Below are 25,251 nucleotides of genomic sequence, written 5' to 3'. Positions count from 1 at the left end.
ATTCAAGACATCACACACCTCAAAAATTAACAAAGACTGGATATTCCACCATATTATTATAATTAAATGGAGCCCAACTGTTCAAAGTATCGTAGGCCAAGATCCTTTTGATAACGTGTGTTCGAAAAAACAACAATACGGCCATCGGCAGCGCTGGTCATCAAAGGCCAACAACAGGCCACCTCAACTATCTATGGTTCTGCCCTTTAAATCTGACAGGAATGTCAAAATGCAGAATGACAAATGACAATTGAAACTGTCAAGACAGAATTACATGGTAATATTTTGTTCTCTACAAAATTTGATCTGGATTTGTATTAGGATTAATTAATAAATGTTGACGTGAATTGATAAAGATATGGCAAGATGTTAAATTAATAGGATATTTTCTTCAGGTAGGTCCCGAAATCTAAAGAATATTTCAATTTTTTATAAATAACTAACATTAGGATGGTACTAAAGTCAAATTTGTTCAGATACTTCTCAATATCAAGTTATGTAAAATTCAACAGAACGCAATCGATTACAGTTGTGTTACAGATATTTTTTGTCAATGACAATTAAATCAATATTGATGACAAAATCTCAACAAATCATGTCTTATCAATATTTTGATAATTTTTGCATCCTGAGTCTTATCTTAAGTTTTCACATCATGAATATCAATCAGTTGCATAGCCACTTTCAAAATGAGAACTAGTTTAATTTTTGTTTGTGGCAGTAGTCATTCTGCCATGGGATCCGTTTGGAAGAGATTACAGAGGGTGAATAAGAGAGCTGCAAAGTTTCAGTTTACAGTTTCGTATCATCAACTACAAGTAGAATTCACACCAAGATGGTAAGTACTGATAATTAGTTTATAATAATTATGTTCATTTATTGTGATTTAAAAGAAATAACCTCATTTAGATAATTTTCTGGTGTTTGACACCCACGTAAAATAAGTTTTTCATGTTTCTGTTATTGATCTTCGTCTAACATAGCCTTCTACTTTATATCATCTTCAGTTTCATAATCTCTGTATTGTGACATAATATAGTGTTTTTTATTTTATTGTCAAATTTCATTCATTACTTTATACAGGATCTCTTGAGATTAATGCTATTAACAAGATCAAGGTGGACTTTCAAGAGGTTTTAATTGCCCGAGGGCCTTGTTTTAAGATATACAGCATGATATTCAAATTTCAGATATTGCAGTTGTTTCGCCCTTTTTAACTGCCATTGTCCAACATTTTTGGGAATTGAAAAAATCAGGATCACACAAAAATATTTCGACCTTTCCTACTTACATAAATGATCAGTAATGCAAGTAGCTCAGGTATCAGTTTGGAAACATTAGTATTCTCCACTGGACAGGTTGCTCTTTTTCTTGACAGTGCCCTGATGTTTAAAAAAAAAAAAAAGCAATGATATTCCTTGAGTCCTTCTTGAAGGTTATGTTATGATGAGAGGCAATCTTATGTTATAATATAAAATATTTAGGCTGGTGTTTTTTCGTAATCATAATGTAGATGAATTGAGTACATTCCTACCCATATTTGCATGTATTCTATAGGATACATCTTAGATGGAAATGTTATTTTGCAGATTAAAAAAATAATTCATAATTATTGATAATTCTTTAGTATTCTTTTATTCTTGCCAAGTGCACTTTTTAGTTTAAAATGAAGAATTGATTAATGAATTTAATTATCTAATTAATATGGAAAATGACTCATATTCATTATCACTTCGAATATATATCTCACTTTAGGGTACATGCAAGATGCATGCTGGTTACAAACAGATATTCAAGTTCTCGACTCTGAGTATCTGACTCCAGGTGGTAGCTTGGAGATTCTGTTAAAAAAATTTTGGTAACTTTTCTTTTTTCGCAAAAGAATTGATGATATGAACAATGTACATAGCACTGATATGTTTTTGAAATATTCGTAAAAAAAAACAACAAAAAATCATTAAAAAAGAGGGGAGAGAACGTCTATTTCTGGTTAACTTTCGGCATCCTTTATGCATTTTTTCTAACCCATTGATATTACATCATGGGATACCGACTTGCCAACACTGTATAATGGATCAAAACTAGGTCATGTATGTAAATATTGGTTGTTTATTGAGATAAATCACTAAAATGGAATGTGGAACTCATATCCTCATTGCATTTCCTATGTAATCAATTATATTCTATAAAATTCGAAAAAAATATATAAATAAATAGTTATAATATTATCTGCATAACATATCACTATCTTCTACAAATAAGTTTGTCATATTGAAGGCTCTTGTTCATGGTATTTATTAATCAGGGTGATTTCTCATTATGGGACATAATATGAGTGAGTCAATAGTGCCCGAACGGACGATAACTCTTGGAAATTTTGGGCTAGGAGAATGATTCAAATTTTGACAGAATCGACTGTACTCAGTGCATAAGCTCAAATTATTTTGACTCTACAGGCTGTTCCAAAAGTGGTGAAACACGATACTACCATGTTTTTTAAATGGGAGTGCCCATTTTTTATATCATACTCATAATCTCCATGAAATCCTGATTTCGAAATACCTGTAGGCCACTTTTGTCGAAAAATTTCATGGTTTTAATGAATAAAGATCATATCTTGAAAACTGTTCGAGATAATTGTAAATTTTTTTATTGAATAAATGGATAGTTTTCAAGTCTTCTGCAAATTGGGGGTACAAAGGAAAATATGAGATTCCCTGGATATTTTAAGTAGAAGTCCTATGAACATGGGCCCACAAACGTTTTGTTTTCGAGATACAGGGTGTTTCTTGTAATCCTACTTTTTGTGATGACTGTACCAGTTTATCAAATCTTTATTAATATTCGCTACAGATTTGGTTGAAGAACCAAAAGTTATAATTAATTTATTCATGACAGCTTACTAACTACATCTTCATAATAATTACTAATTATGATTTTCCTGAGAATTGTTTGAAATTTTTTTTCTTGAAATCGGTAGCAGATAAGACAAAACTGCAAGAAACCAAAAAGTTTAATGCTGGAACCAAAGTTTCTTTTTACATCTTTTTAAACTACCTGTGGTCCACCAAAAAAGTTCTGAGGGAAAGAAGCGTGTACAAATATTACCCCGTAGATTTGCATTCAAAATTAGCATATCACATGATGAAAAATTTAAAATTTTAATATTTATGCTAAATTCAAGTAAAATATCTTGTGGGGGAAGGTGCTATAAAAACTCTAAAAAAATCGAACATTAACACCCTGTATTGTATCGAGAAAATAGAGCGTTTGCTAGTCCATGTTTATAGGACTTTTTCTTAAATTGATCCATTGAATCTGTAATTTTCGTTTGTACCTCCAATTCGGAATAATCTCAATTATTTGAAGCTCCTAGAAAATAGGTCAGTTCATGTTGAATATTTCAGATTTCATTTCTGTAACAAGAAATCTATATACAAGTTTGAGAATTTGTAGTCGAACTGTATTTTTAGGGAACCCCACAAATTATCAATTACTTGGACACGAAGATCAAGAAGGGTCAATTCAACACCTATGGCTTGGGAACCAACTCTACAGAGCACATACAAAGGAACTGTTGTTTGGAATGTACCTGAAAATCATCAGATCTCTGTAACACTCTTCAAGGACCCAAGGACAAATGAGCTGGAAGATAAAGATTGGTCTTTCGTTCTGGAAGATGTGAGTTATTATATGGATTACATCTATTTCCTGTTTTATCACAATCGAGTATAAATAATTGATGTACAGGATGGGTGTAAACTGGACATTTTCAAAAAGAAATTGTCATTTATGTACAAGATAGACGGCAACAAATAATGTCGGTGTTCTAAGGTCAATTCTCATAAGAAAGTCATTAGTGAAAACCGTATGTAATTAATATGGATGAGATTAATAAATCTGCTCTCTATACAGAACGAAAATTAAATTCGGAATGAAAAAATGTGAGATAAACTAGTAAACCTAGGAAAATATTACTTGTTCTAACAATGTTTTTAGAGAATTGAAAAATTTTCAGCAGAAGAAGAGTTAGAACAATATTACAGAAAACCACATCTTCGAAAAACACCATAACTATCTAACAGTGATAGATATTGATATACGGATTTCGCCAATAAGTTAATTTATCATGAAAATTAGCTTTAAGACACAAGTTTTCGTCTATCTAGTGTAGAATAAGACTTACCCTTCAAATGTGTCCAATTGACCCTCCTTGTTCAAAAAAAAATTTTATCAAACAGTTTAATTCAGTTTTCAAAAATTTAAAATAGAGAGGAATATTTTTCCTGGAGAATGCTGATGATGACTAAGATACTACACAATATTTGAAATGAAAGTTATGATTATACATTACTGCCATTCCTTACTCATGAGTTTAAGTCTGAGGCATCGAATCTTTTTAAATAATTAAAAAAAACGAATCCATTCAGATAATTTATTTTTCACTAGTTTTTCCCTATATAATAACGAAATTTGTATACCTTTATATGTATTTTATAATTGATTGATATTATCACTATATATGTTGATTTATAAGACTATTAGCATATACTATTTATAGGTTCCAACAACAGGTAAAAGAAGACAACTTGCAGTAGCTCATATTAACATGAGAAAACATGCAAGTGTCGAATCAACACAGAGTGATCTCCATATAATTTTTAAGCCAACAACAAAAAAAATCAAAGGTGCAAAACTTGATTGTACACTATCTTGTGTACTGCTTAGGGAAGGAAAAGCAACGTAAGTATCTTTGAAATTTGGTTATTATTTCCAGACCTGAGCATGGAAGAAGTTTTCGAATTGCGAATAGCTTTTTCCCTTTTTTTTACATTTTTTACCTAAAATTATCCAATTTAGGATCACCTTTGAAGACCAAACATGCCTATATGCAGTTATGTGGCCTCTAAGGGCGTAATTAACGCATGAATGTACAAACCTTGAAAAGTTCCTAGGCTCAAGTCAGAGCTATGCTAAAGAGCTGCTAAATGCAACCATATCGTGGAGATAAAGTTCTTTGTCTTATTGTTCAGAAGAATGAACATAAAATTCTCATTTAAATTTCTTATTATTCTATTTCAGAGATGAAGATATGCAATCCATGGCTTCCTTGATGTCGGTCAGTAATAATAATGACGATATTGCTCATATTGAGGATTTAGATGATGAGGATTTCTCCTATAATGATAACTCTGTAAAAAGTACATTGAATGAAGTTACTCAACATCTGCAACAAATGACAAATAGTTTATCAGGCTCTGATTTTGCTAGTACTCCAATGAGTAGTAAGTTATCTCATTGATTGTTATATAAAATATCTAAAAAAAATAATTAATTCCAAGTCTCGAGTATGCAGTCCTTTCCCTGTGATGATAAAACTCCTACAGCAGAAACATTCTCGCCACCAGGTGAACAATTTAATGAGAAACTCTGCTCTAAGACGCCAGTACCTAAACATACAGATTTTCTTCAAAATGAGGTTGATCTCTACTCAGAAAAATGTACTGAGGTACTAGATAATTTGGATACTCTGGAAGAAGAGGAATGTAATGATGACGTTTTCGAAATACCTAGTCCATCAGTAGTGAAGCATAAAAATGAAGAGAACAAAGATAATTTGAAACTTAAACCTCTTGAATTCAAAGAGCAACATTTTGAAACTAAAAAAGAACCACAAAAATTAACTACACCAGGTAAGCACATCCTGAAAAACATTAATTACAGATATTATTTTCTTTGGATAAACTCGACTTACAATAGTCGAAAAGTTTTTAATACAAAGTTCAAAGAAAATATTTTTTATCTCATTTCTCTATCTCTTTGATCACTTTCTATGATATTTCATATTTTAGGACAAGACCTTTTGGAATGGTGTAAAGAAATGACAAAAGAATACCAGAGTGTTAAAGTAACAAATCTCACCACAAGTTGGAGAAATGGAATGGCTTTCTGTGCTCTTATTCATCATTTTGAACCAGATTTAATGTGAGTTCACATCAGAAAATAATGAAATGTTTAATATTGAATTATTGAAGTTCTTTTGTGGGAATACATGCTGGTTCGCAAATTTAAAATATTATTTTAAAAGCTCAAGCTTGATACGTTGCACGTGTGAAATTTAAGTTACAATTACGCTTAAAAACTTTTCATATTGTGCAAAGTAAGGTGAATATGTAATTTGTTATTTCTGTCATTAGTCTTTTATGAAAGTTTATTCTAATTCTAAAATAGTTACCAGTTTGTTATTCTGAATTCATTGCTTAGATACCAATATCATCATTGAGTCCATTGGTATAATCTAAAAACTTTATGAGCTTGATCATAATATAAACAGAAATAGTATCTATCGGGTGTTTTTTTCGAGGTATATAACTTTAAGTTGGCATTACTGTTCAAGATGGCGACCGATTTAACAGCTGTCAAGTGATTTATTCTCAATTTGGTTTGGCAATTCATCATGAATAGACTCACGCCTGAACAAAACTTGCAAATAGTGCAATTTCATTTCGAAAATAATGGTTCTGTGCGGAATACGTATCGCGCACTACGTCCATTTTATCGTCGACAAAATCTGGTTGAATGACTACGTCAACAAACAAAACTGCCGCATTTGGAGTGAAGCTAATCCTCAAGTGTATGTCGAAACACCGTTACATCCAGAAAAACTGACTGGTTGGTGCGCTTTATGGGCTGGTGGAATCATTGGTCCGTACTTCTTCAAAAACGATGATGGCCAGAACGTTACAGTCAATGGTGATCGGTATAGAGCCATGATTACTAACTTTTTCATTCCTGAATTCAACAACCATGATGTCCAGGAGCCGTGGTTCCAACAAGACGGCGCAACATGTCACACAGCTCGTGCCACAATGGATTTATTGAAAGACACGTTTGGTGACCGCCTAATTTCACGTTTTGGACCTGTGAATTGGCCTCCAAAATCTTGTGATTTAACACCGCTAGACTTCTTTCTGTGGGGCTATGTAAAGTCATTGGTTTATGCAGATAAGCCACAAACCCTTGACCATTTGGAAGACAACATTCGCCGATATAAGGCCACAAATGTTGGAAAAAGTCATCGAAAATTGGACGTCCAGATTGGACTACATCCGAGCCAGCCGTGGCGGTCATATGCCAGAAATCATATTCAAAATGTGATGCCAAAAGATTATTTTGCGGTCAATTAAAATTCATGTCAATCTAATAATTCATCGTTGTTTTATTGCAATTTAAAGTTCCATATCTCTAAAAAAAACACCCTTTATATGCAAAGTATTTAGACAAAAGGAATTATCGACTGAATAATAATATTGGTAACTAAGCAATGAATTCAGAATAACAAACTGCAATGACATGCAAACTGTTTTAGAATTAGAATAAACTATTTTAACATATTAACCACAATGTTTTCCAGAGAACTTGACTCTTTGACCCCTCATGATGTGAAGGGCAATTGTAAGAAAGCTTTTGACGCTGGAGATAAACTAGGTATACCAAGGGTTATAGAACCATCAGATATGCACGTGTTGGCAGGTAATTAAAATACAAATATAATTACATCAAAAGAAATAATCATTTTATTTTATAATTTCATAATTCATACAAAATTATTCATCTACATTTTATACCAATTACAATATTATTATGTCTGATGGAACTATTCAACTTTTCACCGCTACTCCTAATTTATTTGTAGTTAGGTGTTTTGGGCTGTTAGATATTTCAAATACAATGGACACGTTAGAATACCATGGAAATATACCAAAAGCAACTTTTTGAGCGCCCGTTCTCGATTACACAATATTTGCAAAGTTTGAGCCAAGAATGGTCTCAAACGATTAAGTTCGACTCACTGACGACAAATTCTTAAACACGATTATTAACGAACAGAAACTTTCTGGGTGGATTCGATCTCTAATGCTCTAATTTGACATGAGGCTTTAAATTGACCCTCTAATTTCCTGCACGGATTTTTAACCTTAAATAACTTATTATTTAAGGTTAAAAATCCGCATTTTAACCTTAAATAACTTATTATTTAAGGTTAAAAATCCGTGCAGGAAATTAGAGGGTCAATTTAAAGCCTCATATCAAATTTCATGTTGATCACGAGTTGAGATTTCGCGAGTATATAAAGAATAACCCTTTCAAGTTTTATACAAAATTTCGCCTAGATAGCGTCATCAGAAACATGGAAAATTCAAGCAGAACATCAAAAAAAAAAAAAAATTTTTTCAGTGAGGACAATTCCAAACTTCGTCAAAATTCCGTTTTAGCGACGTCACAAACATTGAAAATTCGGTCAGAATATCGAAGAAAAAAATGAGAATAGCACTGACATAACGTCGGAAGCTTTTGAGCGCTCGTTTTTCATGCGCCGATTGCACCCTTGGAGACCACATAATTGTGATACTTATATTTGTGGCCTCCAATGCCAATTGACGTATGACTAAATGAAACTACAAAAGCAGCTGACATCATGTCATTGCACTCCTTGTGTTAGTTCCTGAAGTCGGCAACTCAGTTGTAAGAATTTCTTTAAACAATTCTAAAGATGCCGTCAACTTTAGTAAAGGTTAGGTTAGGTCAATTTTAGTAAAGGTTATTTCTTTGAGATGAATGTTATACAAAATGAGTTGAAAATGATATACGTTTTCCTCATCATATTCATCAACCATATTTTGTTTCGAAATTAATTTTTTCTAATCCTTATTCGGACAAAAAAGCATTAGTTATCTCATAGTTCCAGATAAATTGGCAGTTATGACTTACCTACACCAACTTAGAGCTCATTTTACTGGTCAACAGATGGAGGTTCATCAAATAGGAAAAACAACTGAAGAGAGTAATTATATTATTGGTAAATTCAGTACTGATAGGGATACTGATATAACAAAGCAGGTGTTTGGACAAGAGATAATCAACTTACGTAAGACCAAACAAGCACAACTGGTGAGTTGGCAATTATAATGATAGGTATTAACAAATCAGAAAAAATTAAGGGTTTTTGTGAAATGAAACACCAAAAAATAAGTAGGAGTGTTCCTATGCAGTTATGTCCAAAACCGCTTTTTATGGGCGTTCGAAGAGGCCTAACAATAATAATCGGTTTTTCATAAATAACTTTAGTTTTTTCAGTTTTTTTTTTTTTTTAGTTTTTTTTAATAATCGGTTTTTCATAAATAACTTTAGTTTTTTCAAATTTTGTTAACTATATAAATTTGACTACATGCTATAATTTGTACAAGTTGAAATTTGAAGTTCCTGGCAAAGCAACAGTGTTGGCAAAACAATCGTGGAAATATTTAAATTTGTGGAAATTAAGTTTTGTTTTATTTCATCTGAAAATGAATTTCCATCAAGTAAAGAAGAAAGCTATTAAATCTTTATTTTCAATTATTTTATTTTACTTTTGTTCACAGTCAAACAGGGCATCCACTGAAAGAGAATTTAACTCTTCTACCAAAGTGACAGAATCCGAATCTAAACTTTCTACTTCCAATATGGAGTTGCCTTTGCAAAGCTCTAATCCTCTTGTTGAACAAGAAATAAATAATTCATCAACAATATTGGAGGAGGTTAAAAACAGCAAATATTGCCCAGCCGAACAAACACCGCAATTAGAAGCAGATACAAAAGACAGCAAAGATATACAAAATATTGATAAGTGTGATAAGAATACAATTGATTCTAAACCTGTTCTGATGACTCGACGAGAATTAACCGATCCTTTTGGTTCAGATGACGAATACCAACCTCCATCGATCAATCTTGGTACTAATAAAGTGATAAGTGAAACAAATAAAACCATTGAAATCAATACCAATAACAAAGGAGGCAGTGATGGTGACAGTCCTAAAGATGACATTTCAAATTTGCCCAAGGTCAATCCGGTAAGTCTTGCTTTGGTAGCATTGCTAATATGCATGATGTTTGAATTTGAACAGTTATTACAAATCTCAACAACTTCATTCGACTCCTCTTCAATAATCTTATTTCAATATAAATCTACATGCAATGTAAATTATTTATTTGATTAGGTCTTATAGAAACCAATAAAGAAAGATATGGTAACCTCATACTTCAATTTCATATTACATATGCATATGAATTGATGGATATTTTCAAAGGAATCTCTATAGTGTTTGATATAAAGTAAATCAAGACCCGAAGGTTGCTTTACTTTCAACAGTAACATTTATTGAGTTTTGCTGGGCAGTTGAGATGTGTAATAACTCTGACACTTTGTTTTTCATCTTTTTGAAACATTAAGTTTTTGTTGCATTTATGTTGAAGCTTTTCAAGTACACCGTATATGAATTTAGTCCAGCCATATAATATGACTGAAAAAATATACATCGATAAATCGGAATAAAGATATCAAAATTTTATATCGTTTCACTAATTTTCAAGTTATTACCAAAAAAATTGAAACTGATGAAAGTGCTCCAAGGACAATTCATTAAACCATTATAAGTTTTATTAATTATATGTTGATTATGCGAAAGGTTTGGCTTGCAATTAAAAGTTTTTTCGCGCGTGTGCAGAAAATTCTATTGAGGTATTCAGAACAGCAAGAGAGGGCGAAACAATTACTGGAACAAACGAAAAAAGAAGGGAAAACATCCAATCAATCTATTAAGGTAGGTATATTATGCTTTTAGCTTACTATCACAATGAAAATTAACAAATAATTCCTTCATATTCATAAGATGCAACATCTTATATAATACCACTATTATACAATATTAATATAACTATTTAGAGGTTATGGAACGTTTTCTATCCTTTTGGATGTCTGTCATCAAGTGATTTTTTTCCCAACCAGTATATAGAAACCATAATGTATGTATGTGTTTCTATACTGTACTTTGATATTCTCTCAACCTGAAGGAAATAAAATGCATGATGAAACGCAGGTCATACATAGCTAAACTTGCTCTTGTTCAATTCATTCTAAAGCCTTCTATCATTATCATTAATAACTAGTTAATTTATTGACTGAGTAATATTTAACCCTATTTATTATATTTCTGCATATTTCTGAAATTTTAATTCATTTCTTCCTCTATCAATAACCAACAAAAACTGGCCAATCCAAATATCCTCAAGTTCCCGATTTTTTTCATAATATGAATATGCTGTTTCGTATCAATATCTATCAAGAAAAGGGTCTTATGTGAAATATGCAAACCCAAGTTTTCATTTCATGAGACCATTTTTTTTTAATGCAAAGTATATAGAGAGTTGGGAAAATATTTTATTTATACTCCACATAGTTTATGATCATTTACTCATGATTTGCTGAATTTCCGAAAGCTCATTCAACATATATTTTTTATTTACTTAACAATAAATTGAAGAAAATCCATTCACTAATCACCGAATGCTATTGGAACTTGAAGGAGGAATAATTTATTCTTTTTCATTTGCTACATCTCACGTTTTGTTTTTTTTTTTTTGTAGAGTTTATCATATTTTTTTAATACGATTCATCAATTTTGAGTACATTAAACATTCTACTTTTAGAATGAAGAAGAAAGACAAGCAGAACTGAAAGAAAGGGCAAGGAAACTACTCGAATCAACCAGAAGATCTTCTACTCCAACTACACAAATAATTAAGATTGATAAAAATGCTGTAAATGGCTTTGATGATGAAAGTCATATTGCACAGCAAAATGGTTCACCAAAATGTGATATTATAAGTATGCAGTTCAAGAGGAAAAAGAAAACATTATTTTACTTGCTTTATTTTTAGGCGAAACGAATGACTGTCATAAGTTTAATTCGAAATCATTAGATAATTTCCATGAAAAATCTAATCCAACTATTGAAAAAATTAGTCCAGATGAATTACCAGAGGATTTAGGATTGAAGGAGGTGAGATTTTAAGTTTTATTCCTGTGAAAGTTCTTCAAACTATCTAAATTGAACTCCTAAATATTTAATTGTGTCAGTTTGGCTTGTCATCTCATTTCTGGTTTTGGGGTACTATTTGCTGTTGTTAATAAAAAAATTACTTGCATTGAATTGGTTTGCAGTCTTTTAAACAAAAGTCAAAACTTTCTGATCTGTGACAACATAAGAAAATATTGAATAATGTAATACTTTCAGCACAATTTCATTAATCACATTTTTGGAACAATTTTCTTTAGGAATAATTGTTCACAAATAATAAAAAGGTGCTTAAAAGTTTCACTTTTTCTTCTTAAAAGATAACTCTAACGGAAAAATTTAGTTAATTTTCAGGAATGGTTTGAATCAAGTTAGTGACAAAATCCGACTACGGGTTCAGTAAATATAACTGTACTAACAATTTCAAGCTACATGCAAAATTTCGTGTTCATCAAAAGAAAATTCAAAAAAGTTTATCGGAAATAAATTATCTATTATTTGCGTGAACATATATGTGGAATAGTAATTTCAATGTGTCCAAGGCTTTTTTTCAAAAATATAATATTTTATAAGGTGTGTGAATAAGTCTTTCCCGTTTTTTTTCAAATTTTGAGCCTTTATTGTGAAAAAATGGTTACAAATGAATTATTGAAAGTATTGGCCATCGCTAGCTACAACTTTTCCCCATCTTTCTGGCAACATACGAATCCCGTTGCGAAAAAATTCGACCGGTTTGGCCTCTATCCAGTCATCCACCCATTTTTTGGCTTCCTCGTAGGAATGGAAGTGCTGGTCAGCCAGGCCATGCGTCATCGATCTGAAGAGATGGTAATCAGACGGAGCAATGTCTGGACTATACGGCGGGTGGGGTAGGACTTCCCATTTGAGCGTTTCTAAGTATGTTTTCACCGGCTGTGCAACATGTGGGCGAGCATTGTCATGTTGCAAAATAACTTTGTCGTGCCTGTCGGAGTATTGTGGCCGTTTTTCTCGCAGTGCGCGGCTCAAACGCATCAATTGTCGTCGATAGACCTCGCCTGTGATCCTTTCATTCGGTTTCAGAAGCTCATAGTAAACCACACCTAGCTGGTCCCACCATATACAGAGCATGAGCTTGGCGCCATGAATATTTGGCTTGGCCGTCGATGATGATGCATGGCCGGGTAGTTCCCATGATTTTCTTCGCTTCTGATTATCGTAACGGATCCACTTTTCATCGCCAGTCACGATACGATGCAGAAAACCCTTTCTTTTATGTCGCTGAAGCAGCTGTTCGCAAGTGAAAAAACGCCGTTCGACGTCTCTCAGCTTCAGTTCGTACGGCACCCAATTTCCTTGCTTTTGGATCATTCCCATGGCTTTCAAACGCTTGGAAATGGTTGTTCGGTCAACTCCCAATGCTTCATCAAGTTCTTCTTGCGTTTGACACGAATCTTCATCAAGCAAAGTCGCCAATTCTTGATCTTCAAAGATTTGAGGCCGCCCGGAACGCTCCTTGTCTTCCACGTCGAAATCGCCACTTTTGAAACGTCGAAACCATCCGCGAACACTTGAATTATCGACACAACCTTCTCCATAAGCTTCCTGAAGCAACCGATGCGCCTCGGCAGCAGATTTCTTCAAATTGAACCAATAAAGTGAAACTTCCCGCAAATGACGTCGACTCGGCTCAAATTTCGACATTTTCACGATTTCAAAAATTTATGATGCGAAAAAATTTCAACTAATGTGTTAGTGTGGAATTGTTGACAGATGAATAAGCTTTGATTATGACATATGTAACCATTAAATACTCGCACAGTATTGGTGGCGCCATCTCTTACAAAAAACGGGAAAGACTTATTCACACACACTTATTCACCACTATTTTCAATGTGAACGAGAACTGAACAGTTATTTTATAAATTCTAGATAGGAATTGATGTACATAACTGGATAGAAAGTGAAATGGAAGATTTAGAAAGGGAGCAATGTGCCATAGATAAACAAGCTGCAATATTGGAGAAGGCTTTGAGAGCTGTAATGGAATCGTCTAATAGTAATGTGGAAGAAGAAGAAGCTCTCATGGCAAGATGGTTTATGTTAGTAAACAAAAAGAACGCATTACTCAGACGGCAGATGCAGTTGAATATTTTGTGAGTATTTATTAATAACATCTATTAAATGTCACTAGATGCATCAAATATTGGGTGCTTTCATTATAACTCAATCAAAATCTAGGGCATTCAATGAATGAGGAAAAAACTGACTTGAAGTCAGAAGCACAAAAGCTCCTGACTTCAATTTTTGCCATTAGCGAACTTGAATGGAAATATCAAGCTTCTAGGTTTTGGAGTTATAGTGTTAATGGTATTTATCTATTATTCTATCTATTTATCTATTATTCGAGGTGGGTGAAAGAGTTTGAGGAGACCGGTTCTACACTAGATAAACCAATATCCTTTCGCCCAAGGTTATTGAGAACGAAAGCAAACGTGGAACTTGTTAATCTATCTGTTTGTGAATAAAAATGAGGAAAGTACTGACATGAAGTCAGGAGATTTTGAACATTCATGCACCAATTGCTTGAATATATCTATATACAGTTCTGTGATCTCCAAGAATGCCATTGGTGCAAGATGAACGATCTATTTTGTAGATTTGTTCTCTCATAATCTCACAAAATTCCATTCGCTCTTATCAATTTATGTATGGGGTGTTTTTCGAAATATATCTAGCTGTGCTGTCCAAAATGTCAATTTCTTGAGAATTTCTCAATTCTTCCTTCGAATAAGGGGCAGTTCTCATCATCCTTATTCTAAACTGCTAGAACAGATGGAACTTATTGACCAGGATAAGCAAAAATAAATCTCCTAACCATTCCATCCGCAATGCCAGTTTTCTAAAATCATAACATTTTCTGTTTACACGAATATATATTTTTTTTTCAATATGAAAATTCTTAGTCGCGTATTATGCCACACCCATTGACAGAGTATTTTCATTGAATTAATAAGATGTTCTCTGAGTAAAATGAAATAACGAATCACTGTTTAATTTTGTGGCTGTCTTTAATTTCCCTTTTTCAACATTCATTTTAAATTATGATTATGATGTTCTGTACCATTCCTCTTACCGAGTATTCATGATTGATTGTGAAACATTCATTAAATAATTTATAGGGAAAAACAAGCAGATCTGGAAACTAGGTATAAGGTATTGAATGAAGAGCTTCAACAAATAAATTCAATAGAGGATTGGAGAAAAACGGACGAACAGAGAGACAGAGAACAGATGCTTCTAAAAGAATTACTGCAGATAGTTAATAAACGTGATGAATTAGTGAACCATTTGGATCGACAAGAAAAGGCGTAAGTTTATTGTTACGAATATATTATATTCAGAAATTAGGCAAAACTGTGTCGTCTAAAAGGATTATTATATCATCAGAAAACATCAAAAACAAGTCACATAGTAAATAGGTCAGATAAAGGAGGTTCCACAGTGAAATGGGCGCGTTTAGAAGAATCAATGGCTGTGGAATATTCTATGAATTTTCTGCTGAATGTATTCTATCAATTTCCACTACGGAGCGTATACTACAGTTACAGTTGAGTAACTGTCATTAGTGACAGTTGTGACAGATTTTGAGACGAAATTTTTTTTTTTTTTTTTTTTTTTTTTTATTTATTTATTAACCCAAAGGGATCATGAGTGATCCATAACAGGCATATTATATAACATAGCAATAGTAACAATAACAATTCCAACAACTAAACAATTTCTCAATAAATCAAATATTATTCTGTCTTCTTTGGAACAATTGATCTTTCACTTTACTTGTGAACACCTTGATAGTATCTGAGCCCGTGATGTTGTTTGTCAATTCATTAAACCAGGTGGCAGCTTGATAAGTTATTTTTCTCCTAGGAATGTTTCTGGCAGTTGGCAATATGTAGATGTTATGTCTGGATCTTGTATGGTGGGTATGCACATCACTGGCATATCTAAGATTAATGCCAGTATCCACTAAGTTGTTTTTAATTTTGTAAATTAACTTAACACTGTCCAGGTAAACTAATTCCTTAATTTTCAAAAGATTCAAGTCATTATAAAGTTGCCTGGTGTCTGATGAAGGTGGTTTGTTAAATAGTACCTTGATGACTTTATTTTGTGCTATCTGTAGTTTATTTAAATTTCAAATATCGTCGGCTAAGAGTGTAAATCTGCTATGTCCATAATGAACAATTTCACAGGAGACCAAAAAAACCGTACAGTTCAGTGTTATAATAATAATAATAAGAGAGTTTATTCATGAAAATACATTCAATAAATTCTATTGAACAAGGTTATAATAATAATAATAAGAGAGTTTATTCATGAAAATACATTCAATAAATTCTATTGAATGTATTTTCATGAATAAACTCTCTTATTATTATTATTATAACCTTGTACTGTACGGTTTTTTTGGTCTCCTGTGAAATTGTTCATTATGGACATAGCAGATTTACACTCTTAGCCGACGATATTTGAAATTTAAATTTCGTCTCAAAATCTGTCACAACTGTCACTAATGACAGTTATTATTATTATTATTATAACACTGAACTGTACGGTTTTTTTGGTCTCCTGTGAAATTGTTCATTATGGACATAGCAGATTTACACTCTTAGCTGACGATATAGCAATAATAAAAACTGAAACATATACGTTTATTAACATTCTAAAATATTACTCTGAATAAATTTTCCATATATTGAAGAATAAAATAGTAATAATACCAAGGGAAAACTTGGAAATTAAAATCCATATTATAACCGAAAATTGTCTCTCATCATAGATTAATAAACATATATAGAGGAAGTATAAGCAAATTTTACATGTCCCCAACATGGTTAGATTACATTTCAAATCCACAATTTTACTCTATCGTTATGAATTTCTATTATATTGAATGTGAAAAGGTTATCGAGGGTATTATTATAAAGCAAGGAAAAAGAATATTGGACATGCCCTCAGGAGAAGTTCTGTTTTACCGTACTGATGAGGTTATCACTTCTCCTGAGGGCATGTCCAATATTCTTTTTCCTTGCATTATATTGAATGAAATATATTTATTTGAGTGATTCTCGATTAAATATGCAAATTTGAATATTTGGAGTCCGATATTTCTCCTAATTGTCAAATGTGTAATTGCAGAATATTTATTAGTTTCTGTATCTACCTGCTGAAATCCAAGGTTTGGCTACTTTTGCTCTCCTAGTGTCATCGGTTGTTTCACGTCGTTTGGCGCGCTTGAAGTTTGTTTTCTGAAATATTTAGATACTTATTTCAATATATTTTGAGTTAATATGAAACGTTGATTCACTATGGGACACAAGAAGTGCGTAATTTGTGGAGAAACTCGCGAATTGAGTGAAATATCGTATCTATGGTATGTTTTCATTTCCGCGAGCTTCATGTCAAATTTGATTGTTCATGTTGGGGACAAAATTTGCTTACTGAAAATGACATGCTCCCTCTATGTTTATTACTCTGAGGTTGAATTATACCGATTATATAATAATTAAGACAGTTCTGCAGACTATGTACAGAAACATTTCAGGGAAGTTGAAGTTTCACTTAAACAAACCTGATACAAATAACATAGAGATGAAGCGAAAATTCTTCTTGATAATTCAAATCATTGACTTACTATTCAATCATCAGTAATGAAATAAAATCAAGACTATGGGACACAAGAAGTGCGTTCTTTTAAGGGAAACTCCCGAATTGAGTGTAATATGGTATCACTGATATGTTTTCATTTTCGCGCGCTTCATGTCAAATCTGATAGTTCATGTTGGGGACAAAATTTGCTATCTTAAAATGACATAATATACTTCCTCTATCTATGTTTACCCACAGAACATATTGCTCTCAAGAAAAAGAGCAACCCGTTCAGCAGAGAAACTAAGGTTACCAAACTGATACCTATCATCAGTAGCGGAGAAAATTATCTTTGACATTGCATTATCAGATTGGCGTCTAAGCGCACCGTTATTTTTCAAATTGATTCCAGAAAGAACTTATTATTTTCAACATTTCTTTAGGATTGAAGAGGACGACCTGATTGAGCAGGATTTGTCTCATTTGGAATTACAACCAAAGGAAAAGTGCGTTATACAATAGAAAAAATAATGACAGGTGAGAAGGATAATTATGACAATGAAAGTTTCTCCGCATCGATTCTTATGCATTGAATGCATATGATCAACTGGATTATTAACATGGTAATGATGAAACTAACCTAAGATAATGAATTGTCATAATACTTTGTTTTCAATTTTTAAGTAATCCATTGATAAATGAAAAGACGTAGCTTTAATTCTTTTGTAGGAGTAAACACCATATATTGTAAAAAGGTTTTATTTATCTTTCTTAGAATAATTTGAGATTAACATTGTATATTCATACAAACCACTATTGAAGTGCATGGATATACTTTTGCTTTATTTATGAAGTGCAATTCATTAACTTAATCTATTTATAAAAATGTATACCTACTCTGATATATCCTACAATATGTCAATTTACAAAATGGAACGCTACAAGTAAATCCAACTCAAAATAATGGTATAGTAATAATTAATTGTAGGAAGTAGTTCCAAATAATTATAAATGAAAATAAGACAACTAATTCGATTGAGGAGGTATTTTTTTGTTGAAATTTAATCATCGGCAACCATAGAAATAATTGAAAGAAACGCGGTTTGCTTTCTAAATAACATTGCCAAGTACCATTATCTTTGGATTATCACCTGATTCAGAGTAAATGAGGAATTAACTGTTACTATACCTTATATACATAAAAAAGGAAAAAAGAATGTTTTATTGAAAATCATGTGATAATGCAATTGTTCATTTTTGCTTTCCCATTTTCTACTTAAAAATTTCTGATTGTCTCATATTATGGATTTTGGAATAAAAGCTCATAAAAAGGCATCCAAAAATAACAGTACTTTTGCTTCACAAAATTTCTTAATGAAGTTTTCTCAACTTCAACTAAAAAATTAAACAGTACAGAAGTCATATTGAAAACGATGTATAAAAAAAACCTATTTTTTTTCATGGTAAATTTTGGATAAGGATGAAAAATACTTAAACAGGTGGTATGGGAGAAACTCTTTCACGTGCACCACCCAAAATTCTTGATTTTTTATATAGTTACAAAATTTGAATATTTTTTAACTGTTACCCAAAAATTATCTTCGTACTTACCTTTGCCGATTTTTTTAAGAAAAAAGTCAGTTGTAGTATTATAGAGCATGTTTATCCAAACTTTTTCATTATTTCACAATTGCATTTGTGCAGGTAGGTTTTGTTTTTATGAATATGGTCAAAAAGCATATATTTTCATGGATGGAGTTGATGAAACTCTATGAATTGATTTGAATTCGTTGTAACAATGGAATATGAACCAACTTGAATTATCCGTTGTATCTTCTTTCTGTATAGTACTTTTAATCAAACACCTTGAATGTTCTTAAAATTATTCAAAAATATTGTACTGATATAGATATTATTTTATAATACTGGTTTATCATAAGTTTTCTGTTTTTTTTTTTGCATTTTTATCTCAAAATTATATTTCATATAATTTCGGACCAAAACAAAACATATAAGGGTAAATCAGAGTTTGTGCATGTTTTTTCCATTATATGGAATTTTAAATAATCCTCAAAGACTTGTAATTGGACTGAACATTGAAAAATACTGTAAGAATTTTGTTATCACATCCTCTTAGTGTTCCCGAATACCTCAGACATGTGATTCCAAAATTTGGAATGAGTTCTTTTTCTGTTCAGAACGTCGTAACACATACAATCAAATATAATGAAAAGACAAATTTACTCAACTATTGTAAGTGTTCAAAATTTCAAATGTATCTCCTATATTTTCTTGATCAACATTATCTGATAAGAGAAGAGGTTCACAGTTTTCAGAATTTATTCGAAAAAGTTGAGAAACTATAATCATGTTCAGATAGTGAAGATTGACTTAAATTTCTTGTTTTTTTTTAAGAGGTATAAATGTGGCGAATCGATGTTGAATTGGTGATATTTTAAATGAAAGAAAAATATTCTAATTGAAAGAGTAAAGCTAGTCAACTTGTAAAACTCCTATTTCTCTGAATTCCCGAATTTCAATGTTACATGTATCCTGATGATTGAAAACGGCGATTTTCACACAATTGCTTTCGTGGTTGTATTGTTTATATTTTTTGTAATTCATGTATAAAATTATTTTAGGCTTTATGTAAATAAAAAAATATTAATTCATTACTTTTTATTATTCTTCATATTAATATCCATCATCACAGTACTGGATCTTACAATTTTCAAATTCTTCACAACCAAAGAAATTGTTTTTGTTCAATGAGAAATTAACATGTGCTTCAAATTACTTCAGTCAAGTTGAACTCCGAGTCACAAACATTCATGAAATCCCTGAAAGATCATAATTTTAAAATATTCCAATCAAAGATATAATTGAATAACATTAATCATATCACAATGAAAATGACCTAACCTTACTTTTAAGAAGAGTTAGGACAGGGCCATTTTGATTTGAATCAAGTACATTACTTGAAATTTGTACAGTTGCAGGAAAAGTATAGTGTGCAACATGTGGAGAAAGTCCTTTTCTCGCTCGTGTGTTTGCGGCACTCGCCTTTCAGGCTCGTGCCACAAACTTTCACACTCGCGAGAAAAGTTGGACTTTCCCCACTTGTTGCACAATATACTATTGTGTAACAAGTGGGGTAAGTACAACTTTTCTCGCGAGTGTGGAAGTTTGTGGCAAAAGCCTGAAAAGCGCGTGCCACCAACACACGAGTGAGTAAAAGGACTTTCTCCACATGTTGCACACTATACTTTTCGTACAACTGCATAAATTTAAATAATAGAAGTAATGTACCTGATTCACTTCAAAAAGGCCTTAGTTGACAGTATCTATGCATTTTTAGTGTTTCCATAGAAACAAATTTTCAAAAGCCCAATTTCATTGGTCTATCAAGCGAAGTGTGGGCAAACTGCTGTGAGGAATAATATTTCTCACAGTATGAGCAATACATAGTTTTGAAATTCAGTAAGCTATGAAGAATGCGCTACTTTTCATAGCAGTTGTAGGAAAAGGTCATTTTCCACAGATTATGCAAATTTTCAGTAGAAGTTTTAAAAAAGAATTGCAATTTATTATTGCATCTGGAGTTAAAAACGTCCTTAAATTAGAACATTTAACAACCAACAGGTAGAATTGTTCATATACGTAAATGTTTATTACTTAAAATAGAAATGAATTTCCAATACTCACAGAATGTGATTAGTAAAGTTAGGAAATTTATAGATGAAATCATGACCACATTCATAACTGGCAGCTATAGGTAGAAATTTGGCAACATTGAGCTTTATTGGTCTTCTCATCACCACTTCATATAACTGAAAAAATATACATATACAAATCTAATTATCCAAGCTGGAAATGCTGTCATCTGACATGAATGAACTCTAGAGCAAATTATATTAGAATCCAAAGGATTCTAAAGTGGAAATAAATTAAAAAATAGATATTATGTTGTTAGACAATTTGTCGAAATAAAAGTGGTTTCTACTCCAATTTCTATTTCATAATGGACTATGAAACATCTAGTTGTTGTATGCTGCTAAACTCAATGGAAATGGCTGATTCGTGATTAATATTCAAAATTAAACTAGTATAAAATTCGCACACAACATATATCTTCAATGAAATCATTGGTTCCAACATAAAAACGATACTACGGTCTCGAAATTTGTATCTGATGATGAACAGGAAATATTTCAGATTTTCATGACATCCCAAAAAACTACTTGAAAATGAAAATATATTGAATACTTTTCCGTATAAGTTCGGGCACAGCCTTCTTCATTATCTTGTAAAGATGGCTGTGGTTTGGGTGAGGATAAGAAAGAATGTTCCCCTGTATAATAATGGTATTTTGGTGATCAGGATGCGGAAACTATCCTACCTTGATCCCTTGATGAAAAGGTATTATTTTATCATCCACTGCATGTAATATCATGACGGGACATCGTATTTGTGACAAGTGAATTGAAGATTTGAACAAAAAACCATTTTTATTATAACCATCTATTAATACTGAGAACCATGGAATCCATGAAAATATCTGTAAATATTCAAATAGTTTTTAATGAAGAATCTATGAAAAACTCATTTTGAATTAGAATTTTCAATAAATTACACATGCAAACTTTAAATTGCAATATCTAACATCTATACCAAATTTAAGTTAAAGAGCTTGTGAAGATAAACTGCTATGAGCAAATGGCTTGAACAAAAATCAAACACCCTATATTTCGAAAGCAAAGTGTTTGCAGGCTCATATTTATAGACTTTGTTTTTCTTAAAATAATCTAAGGAATCTGTCATTTTCATTTATACCTCCAATTTAGGAACACCCTGTATGTAGATAAGGAAAGTGTCTCTTTTCAAATTTTTTCAGGTGCAGTTCTTCATAAAACAAAGTTTGACCATTACTGATATATCCTCCAATAATTAATTATTGATCAGACGACTAAAGCAAAATTAGCCAGCGGATCTGAAAGATTCCTGAGGACTTATCTCGGGAAGAGGCCTAGCAACGTCACTAGAGAGCTTTTAGCTCTGAACAAGCCAATTGAATATACAAATTCTGATTACTTGTAACATATTTTCAATTAAAAAAATAATTATTGAAATAGAAAGGTTAATGCTTAAAGCACTCTTGCAATCAAATAGAAACATTTCTTAATTGAAAATTAGTAAATAAATAATTGCTAGCCTATTCAATATCCAGTAGTTTCTTTTCAATTAAGGAAAAAATGCATAATCATGTTGCACAAAACATATTTTGGGAATGTTTGGGTGTGTTGAAATCAAGTAACAAATATTTTGAATATAATAAATTATATGTGAATGTTGCGATACTCACCCTTCCTACAGGGGATTCCAAAACAGCTTCCCTCAAATTTGTGAAACTTGATTCTAATATCATTCCTTTAGGTATAACATTTTCTTTATCCAATATATAAACTGTTTCTATACATACAGCCGAACCTAGCGACTGCCCCCATACATAAATAGACGAAGAAGTTCTACTTTTTAACCACTTAAATAACAGAACACAGTCCATGACTAAACCATGTTCAGTCAAAAATGCTCTTGAGGAATCCCCAAAACCTAAAATATTATTAGTGGTACAAGAACAAAAAAATTGAACAAGATGGAAGAAGTTTGAGAACTGAGGTAGGATGTGTTATTGAAATATATCTCTCTGAATCATTTTCCTATTGAAATGTTAAATGACAAGCATACATCCAAATTTTATGATGAGAGAATGTTACCAGTTGGTAAGATGATAGTCAAGAGAAGAAATCAAACAAATTTTTTGTACAGCCCCAGACAAGGAATTTTTAATAGTAAAAGCAACTTTTCTAATTGGACTTGGTGGAGCTTGTAAAACTAATGAGTTGGTCAAAATGTCTTCAAATGATGTTGAAATTACGTCGTTGTAACAAATAGTTGCAATATTCATTATAGTTAAGTGATTGGTATTCACTCACTTCCTTTCTAAATTACATGAGAAAATTGCTAGATTTGTTAATATCAAGGCTCCATCAATTGCTTCTGCAATTGTGCAGAACATCCAAATGGGAGACGTTTCAATAAGGAATTTTACAAATACTAATGTGAGGATAACAGGTCAGTTTCAGTCATCACATAACATGAAGAATCATGTGGAGAATGTAAGTCATGTATACTGAATCATTTGAAATTAATAGAAATAAAGAAAAGGATACCTAGCAATGAATAACAAAGCAATCACTTTCAATTTTGAAAATTGTCAAAAGATTAAAATTCATGTTCGAAAATAATTCGCATTAATATGTAACTATGGGATTATAAAATGCATAATTAAAAACTAAGGTACTTTTTTATTCGCTTTATTAAATACTAATAAAGTAGTTGAGACATGAAGAAATAATAATAATAATTGATAACACAATAAATTATAAAATACTGAGTTTTTGATACTAAAAATAATCTATAATTAAAAATATCAATGGAAATTCAATTAAAAAATATATTTCCAAAATTGTATTAATATATTTTTAGTTGTCAATCAAGAGTAGCAGATGTAGCACCACCCAAATAAATAAACAAAGAAAATATATAAAATACTTAAGTCAACTTTAAGCAAACTCTTTATGAATCAATTTAAAGACATCAATGTTTGGCCAAAAATGGACTGATAACTTAGATAAAATGAAAGAGAATAAGAACGATTTGGTTTTTAAATGAAGTAATAATTTGTATGTTGGAGTACTTACCCTGTGATATGATAGTTTATATTAAACGAAAGAAAAATGAATTTGTTTTATATACAAACAAATTTAAAACTATGAAATTCTTGCTTATTTCATAATTTGGGAGAGATTGTGAAGAGATTCAGCAAAAAGTTCAGACAAAGTGTCATACTTACATCTATAATCAAATACAATAACATGAAATAATTTACTGAGCATCTCATATTTAGAGCCAAATGATGCTCTACTTTGTCCTCTACCATGAAACAGTAATAAGACACTGTATGGACTATCCCATAAGAGTTTGTCATAATCAAGAAGTGATATATCTTCTGTTTGATTCAAAATGTAATCTTTAGGCAGGAAATGGTAAACACCTATATTAATATCTTTTCCAGATTCATCTTTGAATGTAACATAAAAGTTACGAACTCCTAATTTTGTATTTTGATCATAATATAATTTATCAGTAGCAGCTCCTCCTGAAATAAAATATAATGAATATATCAAAATTGTTGCCTCAGTCACTTTATAACTCACCTGTTGTGAATAATGCTTTACGAAGTAAATAGGGAGATCGAGAAATAATAATAGGAAGAAAAATAAAAACTAATACTGCAAACAATATTACCAATAATAACCTAAAAAGATAAAATTAACGAATATCTAAAAATTGTGATTGAAATCCAGAACTTACAGAATCAATGAAATAGTTAGGCCTAAACTATTCATTACAAGAATCTTCTTAAACCTTTTCCTTTCCTTAGGAATGATTAGAATTTAGGAATGACTTAATTAAAATCTACTTCATGTTCACATTTTCAAAGATATGTTGATTCATAATGTGGATAAATTATTATTAAATTCATTTTACATAGCATTAAAAACTATAGAATAAACCAATACATGAATATGAATTCATATTCATAAGTACTTTAGATCCCCAACCCAAACAATTCAAACTTCAAATGATTGACACAGATTAG

The 25,251-nt window shown here is 31.5% G+C and overlaps 2 protein-coding genes across 5 annotated transcripts; one reads left to right on the top strand and one right to left on the bottom strand.

Moving 5' to 3' along the window:
* Positions 1–235: 235 nt before the first annotated feature.
* On the top strand, positions 236–20,200 carry LOC123672017 (EH domain-binding protein 1). 4 transcript variants are annotated; one of them, XM_045605961.1, is made up of 16 exons: positions 236–395; positions 725–838; positions 3,474–3,681; positions 4,562–4,743; positions 5,083–5,285; positions 5,343–5,693; positions 5,853–5,985; positions 7,415–7,533; positions 8,744–8,952; positions 9,423–9,893; positions 10,509–10,643; positions 11,530–11,707; positions 11,761–11,882; positions 13,809–14,032; positions 15,059–15,247; positions 17,972–20,200. In XM_045605961.1, exons 2-16 carry the CDS (start codon positions 735–737, stop codon positions 18,048–18,050), a joined length of 2,907 nt encoding a protein of 968 aa, XP_045461917.1. In that variant the 5' UTR covers positions 236–395; positions 725–734; the 3' UTR covers positions 18,051–20,200. The 4 variants fall into 4 exon arrangements, with proteins under 4 accessions (XP_045461917.1, XP_045461918.1, XP_045461916.1 ...); XM_045605962.1 differs by having other exon boundaries at positions 237–395; positions 722–838; positions 10,548–10,643; XM_045605960.1 differs by having other exon boundaries at positions 237–395; positions 722–838.
* On the bottom strand, positions 20,193–25,251 carry LOC123672018 (lysophosphatidylserine lipase ABHD12-like). Its single transcript, XM_045605964.1, has 7 exons — positions 24,963–25,251; positions 24,806–24,906; positions 24,442–24,747; positions 22,891–23,138; positions 21,928–22,086; positions 21,234–21,358; positions 20,193–20,368 (listed from the first exon to the last, which is right to left on the bottom strand). Exons 1-7 carry the CDS (start codon positions 24,995–24,997, stop codon positions 20,317–20,319), a joined length of 1,026 nt encoding a protein of 341 aa, XP_045461920.1. The 5' UTR covers positions 24,998–25,251; the 3' UTR covers positions 20,193–20,316.

The sequence above is a fragment of the Harmonia axyridis genome, chromosome 2, assembly GCF_914767665.1.
Source record: "Harmonia axyridis chromosome 2, icHarAxyr1.1, whole genome shotgun sequence".
In the NCBI taxonomy this organism is placed as follows: domain Eukaryota; kingdom Metazoa; phylum Arthropoda; class Insecta; order Coleoptera; family Coccinellidae; genus Harmonia; species Harmonia axyridis.
The sequence above is the reverse complement of the archived record's forward strand: the minus strand, read 5'-3'. Positions and strand labels throughout refer to the sequence as shown.

Bases quoted from the DNA above. Each gene is read 5' to 3' on its own strand.
- LOC123672017 (XM_045605961.1), top strand. From the start codon at position 735: ATGGGATCCGTTTGGAAGAGATTACAGAGGGTGAATAAGAGAGCTGCA. The intron at 4,744-5,082 runs GTAAGTATCTTT...ATTCTATTTCAG, and splicing joins CTTAGGGAAGGAAAAGCAAC to AGATGAAGATATGCAATCCA. The intron at 10,644-11,529 runs GTAGGTATATTA...TTCTACTTTTAG, and splicing joins CATCCAATCAATCTATTAAG to AATGAAGAAGAAAGACAAGC.
- LOC123672018 (XM_045605964.1), bottom strand. From the start codon at position 24,997: ATGAATAGTTTAGGCCTAACTATTTCATTGATTCT. The intron at 24,907-24,962 runs GTAAGTTCTGGA...TTATCTTTTTAG, and splicing joins CTAACTATTTCATTGATTCT to GTTATTATTGGTAATATTGT. The intron at 23,139-24,441 runs GTAAGTATGACA...ATAATATTTTAG, and splicing joins TATTGTATTTGATTATAGAT to GTTTTGGGGATTCCTCAAGA.